Here is a 19,276-nt window from a genome sequence, read left to right as displayed (position 1 = left end):
GCCCTACAAGAAATCTCAAGAGGGACTCTATGAGAGAAAGGCAACAAGGAATATAAGACACCAGAGAGAGCAGTACAAACATGAACTCTACAAAGAACACAAGGAATCTAAACACACATTTTTCAAAAATAACACTGAATGTAAATGGACTGAATGCTCCAATCAAACGACACAGGGTAGCAGAATGGATAAAAAAAACAAAATCCATCTATTTGCTGTCTACAAGAGACTCATTTTAGACCAGAAGACACCTTCAGATTGAAAGTAAGGGGATGGAGAAATATCTACCATGTGACTGGACGCCAAAAGAAAGCTGGAGTAGCCATACTTATATCAAACAAACTGGACTTTAAAGTAAAGGCAGTAACAAAAGATGAAGTAGGACATTAGATAATAATTACAGGGTCTCTCCATCAGGAAGAGCTAACAATTATAGACATCTATGCACCAAATTCGGGAGTGCCCATACATAAAACAACTAACCACAAACAGAAACAATCTTATCAATAAGAATGTGCTAATTGCAGGGGACTTTAATACTCCACTTACAACAATGGATAGGTCAACCAGAATGAAAATCACTAAAGAAACAATGGACCTGAACAGCACACTGGAACAGATGAAATTAATAGATATATTTAGTACTCTGCATCCTGAAGCTAGGGAATTCACTTTCTTCTCAAGTGCACATGGCATATTCTCCAAGACTGATCACATACTGGGTCATAAAAAATCCCTCCATTAATACAAACAAACTGATATCATACCATGCACACTTTTAGATCACAATGCTATGAAACTTGAAATCAACCACAGGTAAAAGTCTGGAAAATGTCCAAAAATGTGTTAAAAATGCCCCTACTGAAGAATGATTGGATGAATCAGGCAATTAGAGAGGAAATTTAAAAATATATGGAAACAAATAAAAATGAAAATACAGCAACCCAAACTCTCTGGGACATAGCAAAGGGAGTCCTAAGAGGAAGTTTATTGTAATCCAGGTCTATTTCAACGAACTAGAAAAAGTGCAAACTAAAAATCTAACAGAGCACCTAAGGAAACTAGGAAGGGAGCAGCAAGAGCACCTCAAAAGCAGCAGAAGAAGAGGAATAATAAAGATCAGGGCATAAATGAACAACATAGAATCAAAAAAAGCAATCGAGCGATCAATGAAACCAAGAGTTGGTTCTTTGAAAAAATAAACAAAATTGATAAATCTCTAGCAAAACTCCTCAGAAAGAAAAGAGAGAAGGCCCAAATAGACAAAATCATGAAAGAAAATGGATCTATTACAACTAATCCCTTGGAAATATAAGCAATAATCAGAGATTACTATGAAAAATTATATGCCAACAAACTGGACAACCTAGAAGAAATGGACAAATTCCTAAGCACACATGCACTACCAAAATTCAAACAAGAAGAGATGGAAAATCTGAACAGATCCATAACAGTGAAGAAATCGAATCAGTTATGAAAAATCTCCCAATGAACAAGAGCCCAGGGCCAGATGGTTTCCCAGGGGAATTCTACCAGACATTTAGAGCAGAGTTAACACCCATCCTTCTCAAGTTATTCCAAAAAAATAGAATGGAAGGAAGAATCCTGGACTCATTCTATGAAGCAAATATCACCTTGATTCCTAAACCGGACAGAGACCCAACAAAAGAAGAGAACTACAGACCAATATCCTTAATGAATACAGATGCAAAGATACTGGCAAATCGAATTCAGCAGCACATAAAAAGAATTATTCATCATGACCAAGTGGGATTCATTCATGGGTTACAGGGCTGGTTCGATATTCACAAATCTATCAATGTGATACTTCATATTAACAAAAGAAAATATAAAAACCATATGATCCTGTTGATAGATGCAGAAAAAGCATTTGACAAAACACAACATCCCTTCTTAATAAAAACCCTCAAGAAAGTCCGGATAGAAGGAACTTACTTAAACATTATTAAAGCAATTTATGAGAAGCCCACAGCTCATAGCATCCTCAATGGGGAAAAGCTGAGAGCTTTTCCCCTGAGATCAGGAACACGACAGGGATGTCCACTCTCACCACTGTTGTTTAACATAGTGCTGGAAGTCCTAGCATCAGCAATCAGATAACAAAAGGAAATAAAAGGCATCAGAATTGGCAAAGATGAAGTCAAACTTTCACTTTTCACAGACGATATGATACTCTACATGGAAAATCCGACTCCACCAGAAGCCTTCTAGAACTGGTCCAGGAACTCAGCAAAGTCGCAGGGTACAAAATAAATGTACAGAAATCGGTTGCATTTTTATACACCAAAAATGAAGCAACAGAAAAAGAAATCAAGGAACTCATCCCATTCACAATTGCACAAAAAAACCATAAAGTATCTAGGAACAAACCTAACCAAAGATGTAAAAGACCTGTATGATGAAAACTATAGAAAGCTTATGAAAGAAATTGAAGAAGACACCAAGAAATGGAAAAACATTTGTGCTCATGGATCAGAAGAATAAACATGCTTAAAATGTCATTATTACCCAAAGCAATCTACATATTCAATTCAATCCCCATCAAAATTGCACCAGCATTCTTCTCAAAGCTAGAAGAAATAATCTTAAAATTCGTATGGAACCCCAAAAAATCCCGAATAGCCAAAGTAATATTGAAGAAGAAAACCAAAGGGGGAGGCATCACAATCCCAGACCTTAGCTTTTACTACAAATCTGTCATCATCAAGACAGTATGGTATTGGCACAAAAACAGACACATAGACCAATGGAATAGAATAGAGAACCCAGAACTGGACCCACAAGTGTATGGCCAATTAATCTTTGACAAAGCAGGAAAGAGAATCCAATGGAAAAGAGACAGCCTCTTTAACAGGTGGTGCTGTTAGAACTGGACAGCAACATGCAGAAGTATGAAACTAGACCACTTTCTTACACTATTCACAAAAATAAACTCAAAATGGATGAAGGACCTGAATGTGAAACAGGAAACCATCAAAACCCTAGAGGAAAAAGCAGGAAATAGCCTCCTTGATCTCAACTGCAGCAATTTCCTCCTTGACACATCCCCAAAGGCAAGGGAATCAAGAACAGACATGAACTACTGGGACCTCATCAAGATTAAATGCTTCTGCACTGCAAAGGAAACAATCAAAAAAACTAATAGGCAACTGACAGAATGGGAAAAGATAGTTGCAAATGGCATATCAGATAAAGGGCTAGTATCCAAAATCTACAAAGAATTCACCAAACTCCATACCCCAAAAATGAATAATCCAGTGAAGAAATGGGCAGAAGACTTGAACATACACTTCTCCAAAGAGGACATTCAGATGGCCAACAGGCACATGAAACAAGGCTCAGCATCACTTAGCATCAGGGAAATACAAAGCAAAACTGCACTAAGAATCCACCTCACGCCAGTCAGAGTGGCTAAAATGAACAAATGAAGTGGTGAGGATGGGAGAAATGGGCACCCTCCTACACTGTTGGTGGGAATGTAAACTGGTGCAGCCGCTCTGGAAAACAGTGTGGAGGTTCCTCAAAAAACAGAACTCCCCTATGACCCAGTTATAGCACTGCTGGGATCTACCCAAGGGATACAGAAGTGCTGATGCATAGTGCTTTTTAAGCAGAAAGTTATCATGAGGACAATGAAATCAAATGTAGCATATGGACTGGATAAACAATCTTAACAGGCAGAAATTACAAAGTAAAGAATCGTTCAACAATAGCCAAATCATGGAAAGAGCCTAAATGTCCATCAACTGATGAATGGATCATGAAGATATGGTATATATATACAAATGGAATACTTCTCATGGCAATGATAAGGAATGAAATCTGGCCATTTGTAGCAAAATGGATGGACCTAGAGGGAGTCATGCTAAGGGAAATATGTCAGGCAGAGAAGGACAGATATCCTATGTTGTCACTCATAGGTCTAACAGGAGAAACCTAACAGGAGACCATGGGAAGGGAAAGCAGGGGAAAAGTTGGGGAGAGGGAGTAAGGCAAATCATGAGAGACCTTTGAATGCTGAGAACAAACTGAGGGCTAAAGAGTGAGGGGGGAAGGGGAACAGGGGGTGATGGTCATGGAGGAGGGCACTTGTGGGCAAGAGCACTGGGTGTTATACGGAAACCAACTTGGTAATAAACTATTAATAAAAATAAATAAATAAATAAATAACCCCCCAAAATAAAAAATTAAATGTTAAAAAATTTTTAAATAAATAAAAAAATAAAAGTTGAATCTTCTTTGAAGAAAAAGGAAGAAGTATGCAGTTGTCTGGTTAATTTGGGGCAAGATAACCAAATATGGTTAATTTCATAGCAGGGAAATATCTATCAAGTTCATCCCCTCTTACACCATATGGTTTTTAGATGATTTTTAAGCAAAAGCTATCATGAGGACAATGAAATCAAATGTAGCATATGGACTGGATAAACAATCTTAACAGGCAGAAATTACAAAGTAAAGAAAGCCTTCCCTGCTCAAGTTGGCACACAGATTTTCTTTCTCCGATCTCACAACCTCCCACTTCCAGAGTTTAAAAATAACAACTCACGTTTTTATGGTTCACACACTTCATGAGGACTAGCTCCCGGTAAGCTCTCTTGGCATGCGTTTGGTTCTGAAAGGGTCTGCTGAGCTTCTTAATGGCCACATTTCTGTCAAGAACGGCATCATATGCAGCACTGCAGAGAACCAAGAGCAATCCAGAATTAGGAACAAAGAAGCCCATAAAATTTCTGTCTACTGATGTGGGTAAAAGATATGGGTAAAGAAAATACTGTTCTAGAATCCCGCTCAGATATCTTCTCCTCAGGTCACATACCAATCAGGCTGTAAATAAAGATCTAGAAATGACTAGTATCAAACCATTTACTTGCTAAGAAAAGAAAAAAGGAGAGTATCTTGCCCCCCCGCACCCCCATCCGAACCAGCATATAATTGTCTCATTGAGTAGGAGACAAAAAAGTGCTCTACCGTCCCGTCAGAAAGTGGCAAGTCCTTTAATCTCTCAGGGCTTGAATTTCTAATAACATCTAATAATATGTGATCTTTAGAGTTTCTCTGGCTATAAGACTTCACTGTTTTTTGGTTATTTTAAGTGAACATTATTCTTTCCAGTTCTTAAGGCATGACATTGATTGCCATGAGTGCACAGGTTGGTTGATTATCAAGTGTACCCGTTAACAATAACAAAGCTCAGAATAAGAAATGCAATAAGAGGGTTTTTAGAGCATAAATAACTGCATTTAAATATGAAGACAAAAATGAATGCTACAAATATTTGAAGTTTTCAAACTATTCGAGAATGAAAATTTACTATGCTTTGAAAGGCAATCAATTTTTAATGCTGTTTTTCTCATACTAAGAATATATAGGTCTGGTGATTCAATAAGGAAGTGAGTGCCTTGGTATTTACTTAATGACACACTCAAAATGTTTTTGTTTTTGTTTTTGTTTGTTTGTTTTTGGTTTGCCCCCATCCCTGCAGCTTCAGATTGTGCTGGATTTTGTCTTAGTTGCCTGGAAGGAATGCAGCAATCAGTGTCCCCTACAATTTATCTGTTGAATAGGAAGTGGCATTAACCATTCAGTGTTCATGACACTAAACTACAAGATAAAGAAAGGGCGTGAGGCACATCGGTGGCTTAGCTGGTTAAGTGGCTGACCTTGGCTCAGGTCATGATCTCAGAGTTTGTGGGTTCAAACCCTGCATCCAGCTCTCTGCTGTCAGTACAGAGCCCACTTCAGATCCTCTGTCTCCCCATCTTTCTGCCCCTCCCCCCCAAAAAAGATAAAGAGCAGTGTTACTGCAGTGTAAGATAATGATAGATTAGTGGATAAGGTTTGACAAGATCTTAGAAGTCATCTGATCCCTGACTCCATTTAATAGTAATTCTTCCATTTAATACCATTCTTCTCCCAAATATCTCCATCAGGGCACCTAGGTAGTTCAGTTGATTAAACAGCTGATTTCAGCTCAGGTCATTACCTCACCATTCATAGGTTCATGCCCCACATTTGGCTCTGTGCTGACAGCTCAGAGCATGGAACCTGCTTCGGATTCTATGACTACCCTCGTCTCTCTCTGCCCCTACCCTGTTCGCTCTCTGTCTCTCTGTCTCTGTCTGTCTCTCTGTCTTTGTCTCTCTCTCTCTCAAAAATAAACATTAAAATATTTTCTTAAGTTTGACCATTCTTTGCTTGAGCATCTTCAAAAACATGGACCCCTTTAACAGCAAGGCAGCTTTGAGAGTTGAAAGTGTTACAGTTCTAATAAGCATAGTTTTTTCTCTGTGGTTCATATTGACTACTGTCAGTTCTGCTGCATACCGGGGTAACTCTCAAAATAAAGTACAGTATTCTCTTTTCCATTATAGTAGGTCCGTAATACTTGAAATCCACTGAAGGACTGAGTATGATCCTTGACCCAGTCTATAATCACAAACAAGTTTTTCTTATATTTCCCCTAAGTCTTTTTCTTTCTCAAGCTAAATATCACAGTGTCCTGACACCAATTGTCAGAATGCCATCTCAGGTCCTTTCACCATCTGGTCAGTTTCTCTGAATATATTCCAGTCTGTTGATATCTGAAAATGCGGATCCTGATTAGCATTGCTAATCTAGGCATGGAGTGTCAGTGAAGATTAGGGTAGGGCTATTAATTCCTTCATTCATTTACAAGCTCATTCATTCTCTTGACACAGTTAATACAACTAAGTCTCCCTTGGCTTCTTTGATAACTATATCACACACTATTGACTCACAGTAAGTATATGATAAAATGCTGTCTTTTTAAAAACCTGTGCTGCTTTTCACCTCTTCATGTTAGCACTGATACTTCTGTTCCTGTGTTTGTTCTTTGTAAACCTACTGAGAGCAGCACAGGTCAAGGAAAGAGTCAAATGGAGCTACATCTTCTAAGTACTACATAAGAATAACCATGAATTCAGAGGAATAAAGCTTGTTTTCTGTAGTTAAGAAATTGTATCAGCATGAAACTGATCAAAACAATTTCCTTAAAGAAAATAAATTTTAGGACAAAATAACTTAGATGAAGTCATTAAATTATTTAAAAAAAGAATAGCAATCAGTCAGGCATTCCTAGAAAGGAATCAGGAGGCAAATTCTGGCATTGTCTGGTCAAATAAGAATGCGCCCTTCCAGGTAGTTCCAGGCATCCAATCAACCAGGCACATGTTTACATCTGTATTGTGATTGCCAGAGACTATGGACAGCTAGCATTAGGATCAGCATCACTATAGACTATTCTATCTTCTTGCGATCAATATTCTGCTCATCATACTCTCCTTCAGATCTTTGCATTCAGGAATATTGCCCATATTTGGTCAGCTTGACTGACCAATGCAATTTGACTATTGCATTTCTCATAATTTAGTACATTGGCCTCTGGTTTTTTATGAGCCTTTAATATAGGCTTGTCAGTGTGAGTCTGAGTCCCTGAGATACTGACCAGATCCTACAGGACAGTGGGCCAGCCTCCAACTTCATGGGAAATGGCTGAGAAAATGCCATCCTCTGGGATTCTTGGCAGGTTCTGGCCAGTTTCTGCCAGAAATGTTGTGGTTTCCTCCCTCCTTGCGGTACCTCTTCCTTAAAGTTATTTTAGGTATGAATCTCAGCACTGTTGCTTACTAGACGTGGAGCTATGGGGAAGCTACTTGCACTTCTGGCATTTAAATTTAAATGCCACATTTAAAATGGAGATAACAACCTGACAAGATCATTGTAATGAGTAAATGAGATAATGCATTTATAGTGCCTCACCTAGAGCAAGCACTTAATAAATAATGATTATTACTAGTTTTAAAATGTCCTTGTTGGAGTCATTGTGTAATGCAGGCCAGGATTAAATATAAATTCCTATAGCATGTGTTACAACCTGACATATATGTATTAATAATCAGCTTTTAATCTTTCTACTAATAACAAATCCATTCAACTATACCATTATGTTGGCCACATTTCAGAAGTTTGTCCAGTGATATAAAAGTTAAGGGCAAAACCCTTGTTAAAATCTAGATACATTATAGCCACCTAGTTCTATTACTTTCCATTTTAATAAGTTATTCAGTATGATTTGCTTTGAATGAACCCTTTATTCCCACTGATCACTAAATCCTTTCTTAATGGCTCATAGGGTGTCTTTTCTAACCAATACTAAGCCTAATGTCAAGCTCCGCAGATGTCTCTTATAATCTCTTTCTTCCCCTTAAAGAAACTAGAGTGCTTGCCGGTCTACAGTTATATGGAACACTGTGCTTTGGCTCACTGAATTTCCATCTGCCACCTTGTGTCATTCTTTCGTATGGAAGGGACTTGGGAGTCAAATGGGCAATTCCCAGAGACGCTGCAGCTAGTGCTGTGGACTCCAGTAAGGTCCTTCCAAACAGATGCAGCTAGGCGAGATTTGTGAGGCAAAAGGGAGGGTGGTCATCCTCTAACATTTCTTGGTTGGCAATCAAGGCCTCATGAAAATATGAAATTTCCTTCTGCAGCAGTGATCCATTCTCCAGATTCCTAGGTGAGCAAAGGGGTTGAAGCAAAGGGAACAGTGGCCTTCAGGTTCTGGGGCTCAGTCACCAGCATCATGTGGTAGCGACAACAGCAGAATTAAGTATACAATTTCAGCTCTCTGATTCCTAAATCTCAGTTACAGCCATGAATTCTGGATGCTCGGCGGTAAGAGCTCCCCTTTGTGATTCAGCTCCAGTCATTCCAGGGAGTCATTACAAGAAGCCCAGACTAGAGCTCACTTCTCCAGGCCTTCCAACGATTTTGCAAGCACCCAATTTCCCGTACTAAAGCTTTGCCTACTTTAAATGTCTATGTCTCCTGCCATCAACCCCAGAGGACACTACAGTCTTTCTCATTTTCTATAATTCCTCAGTGATTGCTGGCAGCAGTTTAGCAAATACATCTGCAAAATCGGCATCACTGGTGCTGTATAATCACAACTTAATGTCTGAATGTTTTCCATTACTGTTTAGTCATCTTTAAGAGTCTTGGTCTACAGCACCTTACTTTTTTTCTTTCATCTTTTATCTTCATGCAGATAAGAGGTAAATCTTTATGAATATTTTCCAGCAACTTTGCAACAATTTTGCTAAAAACTTTACAGAATTTCTTGACACACCATACTAATTCACCTCCACTTCAACCAGGTTTACTTATAAAAGAAAGATATAGCCTTTTGTTGTTATGCTTCTGTCATTTAATCCAGTTTTATGATGCTATAAAGTTAACTTTACTTCCTTGAATATATTTATATAAACATACACACAGAGACACACACACATGTACACACACCTCTCTGTAGGTAACTGTTACTCTCCACATATTTATCAGGGTTTTCTTTTCCTTCTGGAAACCTCTTGCACAAATACTCTTCTTCCTAAGTAATAACCATTTATTCAATAATCTTTCTTGTTCCCTTTCCCTTTCACATTTAAAATGTTCTTGATCATATTAACATGTTTATGGGCCCCCCCCAAAAAAAATCTCTATGCCTCTGAGAACATTATGCCTTAAAAAAAAAAAAGCTTTAAAAACCTTATTATTGCAGCATCTTAAACATCTTAAGCTATAACCCAGCAGGCCAAATTCCATCCTGGGAGAAACTGTCCCTTCAATCGCTCTTTTCTCCCTTTCCCACATTCTCATGTGACCTTTTCCAAAGGCCTGGACTTTAGCTGAAAGCTACCAGAAATATTTCTTCCCCATGCCCTCAAATATCTCTCTTTTGTACTCCAAATTCCAGTCGGTAGAGATGCTGTTGAGACACTGATTCCACCCTGGAAAACCCCATCAGTAAAGTTGCCAAACTCTGCCTCAGACTTTTACAATCATCCCTCTCCCTGCCAGGAATGCCTCATTTACCTGATTCCATCTTCTGATTCAGGTTTCAGCCCAAATATCATCTCCACAGTACAAGCCTTCCCTATTCATTCCATCAAGACTCAACAGTTGATTTCTTTTTGATTAGCTGGTTTTGTCATTGAAGTGCTTGACTGTAGCAGTCTCCTTATATCTTGTTGGGAAAGCTTTTGATTGCAAGCAACAGAATTCCAACAGTGACTTAAGTAATAAAAATATTAATGATATTACATAATATAAAGTTTAGAATTAGGCATATCCAGTTTTCAGGGATACATTACAACTCTTGTGGGCCCTAGATACTTTTGGCTTTTGATTTTCTGCAAATTGGTTCTCAGCATGTTGGGCAGAAAAAGCCAGTGATAGAACTTCATTAGTGCATCAAAAGGAGTGCACTAATGAATGCTGTGTGGCATGACTAAGATTCCCCTTCTATTATCCAAGCTCCTGGGAGAGCTCCTGGCAGACCATCTCTCAGCTCTTAACCCCCTTTGGGTAGAATTTCAGCCAAAAAGATCTGTTTCATCAAAGTCTATGCTTTCTTCATGGGCAGTCTTCACTCAATGATGGATGAACCTGGGATTATAAAAGCCTGGGCCCCTCCTCCCAATTTAGGACAGCTGGCAAGGCTCACTCCATCTTCAGAACTCCCACTAGGGTGAGCTGAGGCTTCCACTGAGATTGCATTGCAGCAAGTAGGGACAGCAAGAGGCTCAGAAGCCTCTCCCTCAAAAACAGCATCAAAAGTAGCAACTAGTCTAAACGTAGAAATGGAACTAGTGCTTTGCAGCCCTTCAGTGAACTAGCGACAAGGGACATTTCACCAAGACTGACTTCCTGGATGAAGACTATGGGACCAGCTAAACAAATTCACCACCACCAAAAATTAGATGTACCTAAAGAAGACAGCTGCCCTTTATGGCTGCCCGATTTCCATTTCTTGGAAATCAAGATGGGATGATAGCAATGGAAAAGAAACTTCCCAAGCCTTCCGAACAATTTGTAAATAAGTCCTAAATTTTGGATGCTTTTCCCCCCGAAAATCACTCGTAAATCTTTAAACGTGGTATTTAGTAAATGGAGCATCCCAATACTTCAGCTTTTTAAATTCTTAGGGGATAGTGGAATACCTATAAACAAAACTTGCAAATAAAAGCACCCTGGAATGCACTGGAAAGAACTGAAGCAAGAATGGAACTGATAGATCAAATCCAGAAAATGAGTTCTCAAAGAAAGGACATTTAATTTTGAAACTCCATAAATATGATTTAGAATATCTTAGTTTGTAAGAATACTCTTTTGATAGAGTTCATAATTTTAGGATACATTCATATGATACATAGGATTTGAAGGGGTTCCTAATTTGGGGATATTTATATTCTGATTGTAAGTGCCTATAATTTTTTAGCATCTAGATGTGACAAACCATTAAAAAGACCATAAATTGGGGCAACCTATTTGACAAGTTTCATCTTACACAATTATTTATTAGCAAAGGAACTCTAAATGAAAGAGGGAAACAAATTTTGTGACAAAAAACTTGGGCTGATACACTTGTATATTACAATAAAAAGTAAAATAGAATTGATAATATTTCTAATTTAATAGAATTTGTTCTTACAAGGAACCTAAGACCTTTTGAGAGTATTTTTCAGATAAACTTATTGTGATCGATACTAAAGGTGTCAAGATTTCAAATTTAGTAACCATGGCATACAATTTTGAAGATTTCCAGAAATTTAATAAAAAGTTAAAAATAATATTATCATATTAAGAAAAATGTCTTCTTCTTTGATCCACTTAACTCAAACTTTATTTCCATTACCATGTGTCACATTGTACTACAAAGGCTGCCTCCTAATGGATCAAAGAAACTGTACTATAGGAAGTTTCAATTAATTAAAATACATCAGTATATATCAATATTTTTTGATATTTAGGTATCAATATAAATCAATATTTAAATCTTATTTGTAGTTTTAGTTTATTGCTTAGGGACAAGTTAATTTAAAACAAATTTTAAGGGCACTATTTTTACATCCATCAATGTATTTGAATGTGTCCTTTCACTATCAAGTTTTCCCAACTTAGAGATAAATGATAAGGTTGCTCATGACCACAGGGGTCCTCGTTGAAGAGGCTTTTGCTTGTTACTCCCTACAAGATGCAAGAGGCAGAAGCAAGGAATTGCTCTTCCAGAATTACTGCTACATTCCCATGTTTAGCCGTTTCCTGGCAATAAAATTTGAAGTATGATACATATCTAGTAGTTTTATTATAACAAGATTCTCCTTAAAAATCTGCATAGTAATCTAGGTAAGTTTCAAAACATGGATGATGTCAGACTTAGCCAAGGAGTGGAAGCTAATTGAATCTATCATCTTTTCTTGTGCAAGTAACTCAAACTCTGGAACAGCTGACTTTCAAACTGGCCTGTAATAAGAATGTTCTATGTTTAAAATTAACAAACTAGAGACAGTAAGATATTCCTTTGCTTCAGAAGTTGGAACTTGACACATAAAAAATTGATCAGATCTGTTAGGTGACTCACAGGAATCATAAATGGCTCCTGCACATAGGACATATGATAGAAATAAATGTCGCCCAGTCTATGGGCCCGTTTTCTCTTCTTCCAAGCCTTCCCCAGCATGGTATTTCTGACTATAATCATGACTACTCTCCACTAGTCTGACAACTGGTGTAGCACTGCTCACTGTGAATGGCCCCCAACACCTCCCAACATATCCATGTAGAATGTGTATTGGCTATTATATTGAACTTCTTTATACTACTTATCTTTTCTTTATTCACTTCTCCTACTCTGATATCTGGGCCAATATTTATGAAATGGAGTTCTAGCTCTACAGCATTTTGTTTGTAGCATCACTACAGGAGACTTATCACATATCGCCTTTTAGTGCATCGTTTTCTATCCTCAGAGTTGTGCTCCTTAATGGCCAAAATCCTGAAGGATTTAGCTCTGTACTCTCTATATGCTTTATGTAAGAAATTATGTTTGCTACTGTTAAATGACTATATCTAGAGCTTCAAATACTAACAAGAAGACATTATATATGCTAAATAGGGCAAAATTTTAAATAAACTAAGCATCATATTTTTTGAATGGCTCTGTTACACAGGATGACAAAATATTATCTCCAGGTATAATGTCTTTATAAAGGCTCCTGGTTCACTATAGAATGGTCTACCGAACACCTCTAACTGGATGCTTTAGAAATATCTGAAAATTAATATGCCTAAAACTGCACAAGCTTTTGCTTTCTCTCTTAACCTTAAATTGCCCTCATCCGATCTTTCCCTTAAACACGCATTTGTTCAAGTGTACAAGTCACCTGAATTTTTCTCTTCTCATCTTCTCCCCATATCCAGTTCATGAATAAGTCTTGTATTTACCTCCAATGTAGATTTTCAAATTGATCCACTTAACTCCAACTCCACTTCCATTACCACGTGTCACAGTGTATTACACAAACTGCCTCTTAAGTGATCTCCTTGCACTGATTCTTGCTTCTCTAAATCTATCCCTGCCCACATTATTTTGTGTCTGAGAAGCCTGCTTATTTTTAGCACTTATCAAGAAAATGTTTTGAGTAGTACAGCCTTAATAAAATAATAAAACCTCATAAAATTCTTATGAAAATTATGTTAGCTTAACAACAGCAAACCTATCCTACTGCTTGATTTTAAGCATGAGGGCAGGAGTACATGAATCTTGATCACCATTTTTTTCCAGTTTTATTGAGATATAACATGATATTAGTTTAAATATAAATATATAAATATATATATTGCAAAATAATGATCATGATAATCTTAGTTAACAGCCATCACCTCATATAGTTACAAGTTTTTTCCTTGTGATGAGAATTTTTGAGATATTTTCTCTTGATAACATTCAAATGCATTATAGAGTTGACAAAAGTCACCATGCTGTGCATTGCATCCCCCAAAGTTATGTATCTTATAACTGGAAATCTTTATTTCCCCACCCCCCTCCCCACCCATCTTTGGCAAACCTCAATCTGTTTCTATATCCATGTTTCTTTTCTTTAGATTCCATATATAAATGTAAAGATATATTATTTATCTTTCTCTATCTGACTTACTTCACTTAGTACAATGTCCTCAAGGTCTATCCATATTGTCACAAAGGTCTGAACTTTTTTTTTTATTGCTGAATAATATTCCATTGTCTCTCTCTCTCTATATATATATATCCACATTTTCTTTATCCACTCATATGTAAACACACTTAGGTTATTTCTATGTCTTTGTGATTGTAAATAGTGCTGCAATAAGAGTGTTTTTCACCTTTGCATTAAGAGTATGGTATGGTGTCTCACATATAGTTAACACTAAGTAAGTATTTGTTAAACAAGTAAACTGATTGATGACTGAAGTACTCCCTGTGCTAGAGGAAACTTATAGGTCTCACATTTCCACAAACATGACTTGAATAGCTATTAAATATTTTTGAAGTCATATACATCATCTTTAAAATTAATGTAAAATCTAAATTTTGATCCCATATATCCATGTTAATTTTGATATAAAATTGACCCGCCAGGTTTATCATGGAACTCTGAGGGTTCTTGACTGTTGCACCCACACCCCTCCCTGGCTAGCGCCCACCTTGAAGCACAAAAACCCCAGTGCAAAAATGGGAGATTAACAAATAAGGTGCTGTCTTTTTACCAAAATTTTATTAGCATTTTGTACAAACAACATTGTGGCTGTACTTTCTTCCACCATTAAATGCTTTCCTAAAATCAAATACTTTGCCAGATGGGCTTCAGCAGAGATGACCCAGAGTCACTCTCACATTGAGAGCTGCTGAAGTGCAATCTAGGGAAACCCCAAATGGAAAGACTTGATGTAATTATTGACTCTAGGGTTAAAAAAATAAACCACGATGCAAAGGCCACTTTTATTTTATTGTAGTGTTATTCTAGTAATCCTAGAATTTGGGATTGGGTTTATTCCAGTAAGAAGTTTTATTATTTATGTAGCCAAAGCTGTCATTAACGTAGGCTGCAAAAACTTCGGGCATCTAAGTTTTATGTATGCAATATTATTATAAGATAGGTACTTATTATCCCCAGTGTTCAGGTGACAAAACTGAAGCTTAATAATAACCTTATCTCCCACTCATTTGATTCTAAAGTTCTTAACACTCTACAAATATGAACTCTTTTGAGACTCACTAAAACATATGTTATTATGTTATTATAGCTATATTTACTATTCCTGCAACATTTCCACTATTTTGAAATTATTTCAAAATAAATGTTAAATATTTTTATTATAAATATATAGAACAACACACATTTGAAAAATTAAAATGTAACAGATGTCATATGACTGTGACACTGTGAGACCTCTTAATTTTCCTTCAGTTTTTCTGGAAATCATTAAATTTTCTATAGTTCCTCTCTTATCTCTATTATTAACAAAAATTACACATATTTGCAAAATATTTCCTTAAGATTACAGACCTCCTGATTCTAATTTACAGTTCATTCATTCATACAGTTGATCAACAAATAGTTAAATACTATTTATTTTGATAACTGAGAGAGTTGATAATGGAGAAGTCACTTCGTCATAATAAATACAATTTGCATTTATGTTCTGGGCAAATATTAAGGTGCCTTGCTGTAGTTTTATGGAGATTTGGTGAACTAGTAGAGCAAAGAAAACTGAGGTACAGAATGGTTAAATGACTTGGTCACAAAAAATTAGCACATGAGAGATTTGGGGGCACAGTTCCCTCCTATTGAAACTTTACCCCTTGTGTTTATAAGAGAAACAATAATGGAGCTCCCAAGAAATACTAAAAACTAAAAGCATAGAATCACAAAACCGTTTTTTATAAAACCAATTTCTATGGTAAACATGTGGTAAAACCAGATAAATGGCCAGTAAATTCTGCTGGCATTTGTTGTTCTTTGTTTTAAACAAACATGAAGATTGTTCAGACAAGTTTTGGTCTATACAGCATTCTTCTCATATACCCTATATCTCTGAGAACTTTATGCACTGATAGGAAATTAATACTTTGAGAGACTATGCAATGGGATTTTTTTGTCCGGCTATCAAAAAGTACCACACCAATCAAATACGAGTATTGATTTTACTCCTAAATGCATTCCTGCCTCTTGTAATCTCCACCTTCTTCCTGTTAGTTGGTGTCATTAACAACCTGTTTACTGACCCCAAATGGATTTCCTGACCACCTGGTTTTAACAGTCCTCCCGCTACATCCTGCTTTTGTGCTTTTATGTGTATGCAGTTAGGAACACGAGGCACCCAACATTCATAAGAACCAAAATGGAAATGATATTTATGTACTCTTTTGTGATGCAGCCCAAGTCTAGGGAAAGGTCAGAATGTAAGAGACTCATTTAAAAATAAAAATTCTCTTGTCACATCTCTTGTCACAAAGGTTCTTCCTGTGTCATTGGTGTTTGTATGTTTACATGTGCTTGTGTGTATACATATGTACATGCACATATGTATTTTTATTAATCATCTTATTCTGGGACACCATAATTAGTATGTAAGTGGGATCATTTGAACACTTAAATTCTGTGTCCTGGGATTGTAATAATAATACTTATCTTTGTCTTTTTGCTAAGCATGATAGAAAATGGAGTTCTACTATGTGTTTCTTTGTAATTTGAACATTCATTATTGAAACTCAAGTTCATTTAGGACTGTTGTGTGTTTATCCCTTTATTTGCTCAACAAAAATTTACTGATCTTCTACCATGTCTCTATTTTTACTTATTGGATATTTTTATCTGGAGAAGCTAAAAGATAACATAGAAGAAGGTTGAATTTAAATGTTAATAATCATATTATATTTTATAAAGTTAAGCAAAAATCTGCTAATATTTATTGTGATGGATACAAAAAGTTACCAGTTAAGTTTATTGTACTCAAAGAACTGTAACATATTGGGGAATACAGGATAGGAGAATAAAATACAACTAAATATATTGGGTCAAAAAAAGAGTAGGAAATACCAGAAGCTAATGGAAAGTCTAATTTTCAGGAAATATGGAGGATGGCAAAGAGAATAATTGCTGGAGGTGATAAAATAGAGAGAGAAAGTTGTAAGTGTGGGCTAGTTTGTATAGGATGAAATACTGCATGTAGCATCAGCAGGGAAAGTGGATTGATTAACTGGGTTCAGATGCCAGTATATCGGTAGCTATGGTGGTAGGGGCACCTTGTGGAAGTTCATTTTGCAGTGAAATAAGAAGCAAGCTCAGTGAGAGGATGGGGGGAAAGATGTTACAAGTTGTAAGGAAAGAGTGAAGGGATAAGATTGTCATCTAAAATAGTAGAAATGTAAATGGACTAAAGATCCTGAACAGTAACAAAACCCACTTACTCTTGCTAGTCTTAAAATTAGGTATGAATAGTCAATACAACTAAGTGTCTTTCTCCAGTCACATTTATCTATCCTAGTGCTGAGGAGTTAGATTGAACCAGCATTTGAGTTCTGCCAGAAAGCAAGAGAGAAGAGAGTTGACGATTTATAAAGGGATATAGTATAATATGAGGCACAGCATCTAAACTGCATAAAGAGGAAAATGAGTACATGTGTGTGGTCAGGAACAGAGAAACAATGGCAGACTGGCAATTGTGGGATTAAAAAATTATTGAAAATAAAGTACTAATATCAAATCAAATGCATTGCTCCTTCTAGAAACAAAAATTTCAAGTGAGATAGTTTAGCTTCATTTTAATAATTGAAAACACATACAAATGAGATCTGGTTGTTTTGATTATCTAGCAAACAGGCATCAAGACGTTTGAGTCAAGAAGTAATAGAGAAAATAATAAACATAAAGAATTATCACTGCAGAATGTGGTATTGAATTTGAGGATTTAAAAAACCCAAACTGCATGTCACGGCTAATGTATCAGTTTTAAAAGGCACAGGTAAGGAAATACTACTTAGCTAGGATTTTATCTTGGCATCTATACTAGTTGCTATATTCTTAAAATGAGAACGATAATTCTTCCCCAGTGTACATAATAAATTACAGCTTTATTGCAATTTCATGGTAGAAAATGAGTGGGGGGGAAGGCCTCATGAGCTTATGATCAAATTACTGGCAGCATGTTGTGCCAAAAATTCAATTAGTCAATTGTTTCAGCATAAATCCTGTTTATAGGTCAGTAACAAATGTAAAATGTTAATGTTAAAAAGTGTTCTATTGCCACTAAACATTTTTAAATCCTGTTATTTATGAGACAATGTAAATCCCATTTTACATGAGTGCTGACATATGCTCTCAAAATACCACATTTAAATTATGAAATAAGATTTTGAAATACTAACTTGGAATACACAGCCAACAATATTTAATAAGAGCAATGAAGTGAATTGAAGTGTACCAGATCAGAAGGGATTATCGAATATGAACTTAGTAGAATACCAACTTAGAACTCAACTCCAACGTTCACCTCACTTTTGCTCTACCTCTAGTGAGAAGATAAGATAGTACTCTAATCCATACAGTTCTCACATAATGAGTTAATAAGCAATTTATATAATCCTTCATACTCAGATAAAATTTAAACATAACTTTTCCATAATTTTCTTGCTGATGCATGTTAAGATTTTGAATAGTATAACAGTTAATTCTTGTAGAGATTTTATATTACCCTTTGTTGAAAACTCAAGTAGAACATATTTTTTGTATTAGAAAATGCATCTAACCAAATATATTTATCTTGTTAAAGATTCACAGCTAATATAAATTTTGAAATGATAGACAGACAATGATAGTGACCAAAAATGCATTTTCAAGACTATGAAGTCAATCTGACTAATTGTGCCATGTAGTTCAACAAGAATTTGTCCCTAACATTCCTGATCCTAGTCTCAACTCCAATTCTGTTGGCTTTCAAATTATACAAGGTTCAAGAGAGCAAATGTTATGCGGTTCACATTTAGATTTTCTAGGGTTAAGACCATGGTCTCCTTATACTCCTGCTTCCCTTTCAACAACTTTGCCTTCAGTCAGGTAGAACTAGAGTTGCTACAGACACTTTTGGGATGCGACTAAGGGGAAATTAACTTAGGAATACATTTATTCTGGTTCAGTGGGTTATTTATTCTATGTTTTACAATCATTTGTGTATTTAAGTCATTGCAACTTTTCCAGGTATAGGTATGATTTTCAAGAATATTCATACCACTGGGCCCCTCCCCTGGTGCCCAATGTTGCGCCAGAGAGTGGAGGGCCAGGAGTACTACAGTCACTGTGTACACACTGCCTGCTGCTGGAAGCGTGTAACTGTGCAGGTGCTGGTGGAGAAACAC

At 36.4% G+C, this 19,276-nt stretch overlaps 1 protein-coding gene across 9 annotated transcripts in view; it reads right to left on the bottom strand.

Moving 5' to 3' along the window:
* The window catches only part of MAPK10 (mitogen-activated protein kinase 10), a 298,691-nt gene that overhangs the window by 87,353 nt on the left and 192,062 nt on the right, over positions 1-19,276 (bottom strand). For all 9 annotated transcript variants that reach the window (XM_029943666.1, XM_029943656.1, XM_029943612.1 and 6 more), the window contains one exon: positions 4,571-4,700. In XM_029943666.1, the coding sequence (XP_029799526.1) occupies positions 4,571-4,700 (130 nt within the window). The remainder of the gene's footprint in view (positions 1-4,570; positions 4,701-19,276) is intronic.

This window comes from Suricata suricatta, chromosome 1, assembly GCF_006229205.1.
Source record: "Suricata suricatta isolate VVHF042 chromosome 1, meerkat_22Aug2017_6uvM2_HiC, whole genome shotgun sequence".
Classification (NCBI taxonomy): domain Eukaryota; kingdom Metazoa; phylum Chordata; class Mammalia; order Carnivora; family Herpestidae; genus Suricata; species Suricata suricatta.
Note: the sequence above shows the minus strand (reverse complement) of the source record. Positions and strands in the feature narration are given on the sequence as shown.